We start from the raw sequence: 6,826 nt of genomic DNA, 5'->3' as shown, positions 1-6,826 counted from the left end.
GCTACTGGTTTCCAGCAGCTGATTCATGTACGCTTCATTATCCCCCTTCTTCGTCTTTCTCGTTCAAAATATTTGCTCTGACGCACCGTCGGGACCTAGGCCAGTATAGATGGTAATAGGATCGCTCAAGGGCCTGAAGTGCTCCTTTTCGGATCTTGTTTATCCCCTCTTCCCTTTCTGAATTTCGCTTTCTCTGGCGAAAAGGAGCTGAAGAGGAGCTTTAGGCCTCCCAAATGATCTCCCGAAGTCCCGCCAGGAGAAGGGGTTGATTCGGAAGCAAAAAGGAGAGGTCATTAGCATTCGTGGTTTGCATGCTTCCCCGGGGAGGCATACGCGTGCAGACGTGATTGTGCAAGCTAACGTACACATACAGGCATAACTCAAATCACACTTCGAACTATGGTCGTTAGGGCCAGTGTTTATCGAGTACAGCTGGAACGAATCCCACCCGTGGGATCCAAAAGCTGCAAACCTTACACGCCGGCGTTGCACTCCCGCCAAAAGTATGTAATATTACGACACCCAAGACCACACTTCCAGGCTGCCGGCTCCTATGGCCTTGCACCAGATATTTGGCGGATCATATATCCCCCTAGGCGATGGCGGTCAATAGGTCATGGTCGGCGGAGAGTTGCCAGGTTGACTGTCCCCATCGTGCACTCAACATGTACCCCGCTGCCTTTTACCTCCCGCTTACCCTTGCCTTCGTGGTTTCTTCTCTTGTCGCCAGAGCAGAGACCCGAGGCCTGCCTCACTATCTTGCTTCCTCTGCGCTTTCCCGTCGTGGCGGCACCGTTTCGGTACCGAGTATCGACAATTTCGTCGTCGGTAGCATCATTGGCGAGCCCCCGAGGACGAGGTACTTTGACTTCGTCGTCTCCCAAATGGACGGCGCGCCGGATGGTTTCACGAAGAGCATGCTCGTCGTCAACGGTTAGTGGAAGTCATGACCCCAGTGGAGTGGACGGCTGATATAGTTTCAGGACTGTACCCTGGTCCGACCATCGAGGCCAACCAAGGAGACCGCATTGTTGTGAATGTTACCAACTATCTCTCAACCAGGACGTGAGTCATACCCCTCTCTACTTTGAACGGCGCATCCGTTTACACGCCTGTCCTCCGAAGAACGATTCACTGGCATGGCTTGGTAGATTTCTTTGACTCCTCTACTGGTGTCTCTTTTGACTAATATGCGTACCATCTCAGTACCAAAATGGCACCAACTACTACGACGGCACAGCGTCTGTTACAGAATGCGGCATCCCACCGGGCGAGTTCCTTACCTACAAGTAAATAATTTATTGCTCTGCGCCGCCTTCTCTGACGCCCGCGTCATTTCTAGCTTCTCGGTTGCGGACTTCTCAGGAACTACTTGGTGGCAGTGAGTCCGTCACGCTTTTTGCGTTTAGGTCTAACGGTTGATATATGATCCTTCAGTGCCCGTGCGTCTCCTGAGTTACTCTTCTTTCCTTCATTCTAATGACGCAACATCCCCAACGTTTACGGATAGACTGTGAGTACTTCATCGTACCTATTTGGCATTCCTTACGAGAACTTTTCATATAGACGACACGCAGTACACGGATGGTGCCACAGGCGCGTTCATCGTCCATCCGTCGTCCTACCCTTCCAACTTCCCCACCTGGGACGAAGATATTGTCGTCGAGCTGACTGATGTATACCACACGTTCAGCAGCGATATTGCCTCCGCGTATCTCACAGTACGTTGTGTCCCGTACATGTAATCATTGTTGTCGCTTACCTGACATAGGGCAAAGGCAACAAGCTGCAGGGACTTGCTCTCGAAATTCCGGATAGCGGGGTAAGCCATCTATCAGCTTTTAATCCTGATATATATCCTAACAAATTCTGCTAGGCGATCAACGGAGTTGGCCAGTATGATAGTAGCAAAAAACATCACGACGTGATCACCTTCATCGCTCATTTTATCCTCTCTTGATCTGACTGTACCCCTACTAGTTCAATCTGCAGCCTAACAAGACGTACGTTCCACAGCTTCCATGGTGGTATCTGGTTCCGCTGAAAATACTACGTCTCATAGATACCGCCTGCGCTTAATCCACACCGGCTCCGCCACGGAGATCAGCTTCTCCATCGACTACCATGCTCTGACCGTCATCGAGGCCGACAGCACACTCACGGAGCCCTACACCGTCTCGAACCTCACACTGAGCGTCGCGCAGCGCTACTCGGTGCTAATCACTACGGACCAGACGGCTGAGCCCCAGGGCAACTACTGGATCCGCGCCGGGCTCGACAGCGTGATCAAGGTCCCGGGTACTAACACCGAGGTCCGTGGGGTCGTCAGGTATGGCAGCAGTACCAAGAATCCGACCACCGCGGCAGATCCTGGCGTGCCGAACTTTGACCTCTCCGCCCTCGATGTCTCGAAGCTCGCCCCCGCTGTCGTTTTGACGCCGCCGACTGCTACCAGGTACGTTGCTCGACCCGCGACGCGTGTACGCTCGCTGATCGCCGCTTCGCAAGGTTCCACACTCTCAGCTTCAGCATCAATGTGACTAGCAGCAATGGAACGATCTCTTTCATTAACGGCGTAGTGTGTAGACTACTGACTGGCTTCCAAGTTTGCGGACGCTGACGCGCGAGACAGAGCTGGCAGCCGCTTGTGAGCACGTCGACGTTGATGCAAGTTGTGGGTGCCGCAAAGAACGGCTCGTTCTATGCCCCTGCAGGTCACAGCGTGCAGCTGCACAATCAGTATATTATCACCGAAGACTCCATCGAAGTCGTGGACCTGCTATTGGTAAGCGATTTTGTGAAGCGCCCTTGTCATGACTGAGGTGATGTTCTTGAACAGGTGAACGAAGGCCCCGGAGACCATTCGTTTCACCTTCATGGTCATACCCCGTACATGTGCGTCCCTTAGCCTCTGGGATTCGACTTACGTCACTGATATCGGCGATTCCAGCATGGGTTCCGGTACGGGCAAGTACAACGGCACCGGGCTCAATACCGTGAACCCCATAACGTGAGCGTTTTACGCGTCTGATGCCTCGCCGTCCAGTGCTGACGGGATTATTCTCTGGCTTAGTCGAGACACATATATCGTTCCCAGCAGCGGATGGCTCCTCGTACGTTTTGTTACAGACAATCGTGAGTTCTGCTTCTTGGAAGGACGTGCGACAGCTCACCTACACCTCCCCAGCTGGAATCTGGACTGTCCATTGCCGTACGTCCTTCCGCGATTACTTGTCTTCGCATATGCTGATCGCCTTCGTTAGACATCGCCTGGCACATGGCCGCCGGTCTGTTGATGCAGTTTAACAGTTTACCGTCCAAGTCGGCGGAGTTCGACATCCCGCAGGACATTCTTCGACAGTGTAGCGTCTAAGTGACGCCCTCTGATTTGTTAGGCAGCCGTGGATACGAGCTTCATTCAAATGGGGACTTGATTTGAACAGGAACGGACAGCCTTTTACTTGGTTGCATGATGCATGTAGAATGCATCGATTATCCTCTTTCTTTTTCCCTCCCTCCTTAGTTAGCTATAGCTGATGATGCGTTACTGCCGCATCCCCCTGCTCCTCTCTGTCATCTGGACTTTGGACATTAACCAGATCTCGCATACACGCTATGCTCGAGGAGCAACGTTCCTTCCGAGGTTCAGGTTTGGTTAGAACAGCGCGCCTTGAGATGCCGAGCCTCGCACACCTGGCCATCTCCGTAATATTGCTTCCGCTATTTTCTGCGTTTCATGTTCATCGAGCCTTCGGCGGACGTGCAGACAGGTATTCGGGCGAGAGATGTGCCACAACGCGAGCGCCAGTCACCGTGTGATGGTCACGCGACCAACTTGTGCGCCGAGTCCTTCGCCAGCTCGGCTCGTCCGCTCTCGATATCCACTTGCCTCCGGATTTTTCTAGATTGAAATCAAATGTAAATCCCTGAACTCAGGAGCAAGATCCGCGTGAGCGAAATGCTCTCCAGTGCGTGCTCAACATGATAGCATTACTGGCATGAGGCATCAGGAAAGTGTCCAAAGGGTCTTGGCGTCGCTTGTGTGCTCTGTGCTCGGACAGACATGCCTTGAGTGCCTTGATGGTGTTGGTAAACACCTATAAGACAGGTCCAACAACGCCCAAGGCAAGCTAAGGCATATCTTCTAGTCTATGGCACCTCCAGCGCCCAAATGTTTTTTCAGTGCCACTCACTGTGCGCATAAAGCCACGAGACTACTACTAGTAGCGTCAAATACTAATATGCACGCTCAGCAGTCCACTGTCTTAGCCGCTCCCCCGGTTTATCGAGCTGCACAAACACTTCTGACTCGCTGGACGGTCTTCATCTTGGTCCAGGACGCCATGGAGTGGCGGCGGTGGAGTTACCATTGCTTGCCGTTCACCGTCGCACCATGCATCGCCCCACGTCTATTATTCACCCAGTCCTATTCAATGGTGTCTTGAAACTTTAAAGCCATTCGCGCGCAAACGGGTACGTTCAATGAGAACATTCTGGGGAAAGTAGAAGCTAACGCCCTCTGTAAGGTCACGTTGGCAGCATGCTATGTCGCGACGGGGACGGGCCCCGCCTGTTATGTGAGGATTCTTTCCCAGATGTAGGGACTCTAGGCCGGATTTTACAGTATGCGAGCGCGATGCCTGCGATATTTGCCATCAGTTTCAATAAAGTTCCAAGACGCACAAGTGATGCACGGGTGAAGTCCGTCATTTGCGGGTGATTGGCCCTTGTCTATCTTGAGAGCTCCGTCTGCGGCCGGTCCAGCATGCATAGCCCTCGGATGCTAAGCACGTTGTCATTTGCGCCAACCTAAATCCGATAGGAACAAAAGCTCTATATCGCGTAAGCTCCACCCTTAACTATAAGGCTATGGCAGATGGCGCTTTAGTCGGGAGGGAAAATCAGATCAAATCGAGGATTCAAGGACATTGTATCGCTTCTCGTACAGTTGTACCTGCGAGACTCGCAATTTCCGGAGCCGCTTCGGATTTGTAGTCCTCTTGGACCGTCATTTTAGACCAGGCACCCGCATATATTCATCCGCTAGCCGCTTGCTACTGATCAGCAGATGCCTGCTATCAGTCAGGCCTAGTCAGGGTTGATGCGTACTCCGTCGGATCAGGACGGAACATAACCTTCTACGATCCGACCGGCAGGGAGCAAGGGACGTTTGAGTGGAGCCATTCGTCGCATTGAGGCGAGATGAGTCCCCGCGAGAGGAGCCAACTTCATGTTTGGCCGATGCTCTGAGTTGCCAAAGCTCGTTGGTCCCAAAGCCTGACACGAAGGCGAAATGAACGTGCACATATAGTGATATAAGCCTTGATACGTGCTACCTTTGTCCCCCCCCCCCAGTGCATCAAGCTCGCGCTAACACCATCTCGATGCTAATATGATGGAGGCACGCTTGAAGGGGGCGATAAATGCTGCAAGAGCTCTGACGACTGAAAAGTCAATAATTGTAGCGCAATTCCCACGCAACCTTTATATAGCTCAACTCAACTCGTTTGCGGCAGACTCTATCTGAATGTTGAGCGACTGCTTGAGGCTGTAATATTCGTGCGAGAGGTCTGGCCGTCTCTGTGCATGGCAACGAGGAGGCGAGTGGCGGTAGGCTAATAAAGGCGACCGCACTCTCAGCGAATACAAGATTTCTATGCGCCTTGTGCAATTGCACGAATTCACGAGCAGGCACTGCTCGGATAACGAACAAGACTACGGGATATCCTGCCCATACGCCAATCGTAACAGGCGCCTCAGATTCAAGATCTTCTGCTTGTCCTGTGCGACCTCAGTGCAGCGTGCCGCGGATACCACTCGAACATCTCGTTTCCCCAGCCTCATCTACCTCCTGCGTAACTGATAGTATCCGTCGACGTCTCCGAGCCGTACCTGGAACAGGACGGGCAGATGTAGGTGGCAAGCTGCACCTCTAGGGTGGCTAGGAGCTGCATCTAGGACCTGTGCTCACAAAGAACCAGACTACCCCCAAAACCGGCCACCAAGGGACACTGGGAGGTGCCAGACTGTTGATCTCGACAGGCAAGTCAGAAGAGGGCGTCCAGGATGCGGTCGCCTGCAATGACAGGAGAGAGACCCTTGTCGCGGACTGATTCGCGCTCTAGGGGCTGAACGAAAGCGCATAGACGTGTCATGGGGAGAGTAGTGGTGGGCGATACCTTATGGCCTGAGATGGCGATTCCGGTCCTCGTAAGACGACCTAGGGTGACGTCAAGCTTTCTTGCTGGTACGTTTTCACTTGGTGCTTCTTGTTGGCAGTCCGATAGGCGAGTACTCTTTCCCGATATTTAGTGCGCATGTACGGCTTAGACAGTCGAGCAGAACGGGACAGGGAACGGGTCGGGTGAAGGGCTTTGGCAAGCTCATCGTATCGTGGTCGCCTCACTTTGACGCGGAGCTCTAAGAGTGCGGCACCTTCCGCTTGCGCTCGGGCTGGTTCGAACGAACTTGTTAGTGTTGCCGCGGATTCGGATTCTATCCGGATAGAATCCGATCCGGCCTGATGGGTCGCCAATCCGTTCAATCCGGATGGGCGCGGATTCAAGCCGGATAACTGTTGTGCAACCCACTCGGAGAATGCCGACTCAGGCGCCATCCATCAATTCTAGGTCGACGCGGTCACGCAAGACTGCACGAGAACGCATCGCGTCCATGGTAAGTGTTTCTCGTGTTTTGATTCATTGCCTGTAGCTGTGTTTGCCCCCTTTCACCTCCGTTATTTCCTGAGGTTGTTGCTAGAGTAACACGACAGATCAATATATTTATTTGAAAAGTCACACAAGACCTGATTACTGTACGAGCTACT

At 52.8% G+C, this 6,826-nt stretch overlaps 1 protein-coding gene across 1 annotated transcript; it reads left to right on the top strand.

Annotated features, from left to right (window-relative positions):
* Nucleotides 1-202: 202 nt before the first annotated feature.
* On the top strand, nucleotides 203-3,624 carry PHACADRAFT_149824 (uncharacterized protein). The gene is made up of 17 exons (XM_007399161.1): nucleotides 203-933; nucleotides 984-1,065; nucleotides 1,126-1,147; nucleotides 1,207-1,289; nucleotides 1,343-1,381; nucleotides 1,553-1,721; nucleotides 1,772-1,822; nucleotides 1,877-1,924; nucleotides 1,981-2,003; nucleotides 2,063-2,455; nucleotides 2,509-2,578; nucleotides 2,633-2,785; nucleotides 2,840-2,895; nucleotides 2,951-3,010; nucleotides 3,074-3,135; nucleotides 3,188-3,211; nucleotides 3,264-3,624. Exons 1-17 carry the CDS (start codon nucleotides 600-602, stop codon nucleotides 3,371-3,373), a joined length of 1,779 nt encoding a protein of 592 aa, XP_007399223.1. The 5' UTR covers nucleotides 203-599; the 3' UTR covers nucleotides 3,374-3,624.
* The last annotated feature ends 3,202 nt before the right edge of the window (nucleotides 3,625-6,826 follow it).

Source organism: Phanerochaete carnosa, assembly GCF_000300595.1.
Source record: "Phanerochaete carnosa HHB-10118-sp unplaced genomic scaffold PHACAscaffold_8, whole genome shotgun sequence".
NCBI lineage: Eukaryota > Fungi > Basidiomycota > Agaricomycetes > Polyporales > Phanerochaetaceae > Phanerochaete > Phanerochaete carnosa.
The sequence above is the reverse complement of the archived record's forward strand: the minus strand, read 5'-3'. Positions and strand labels throughout refer to the sequence as shown.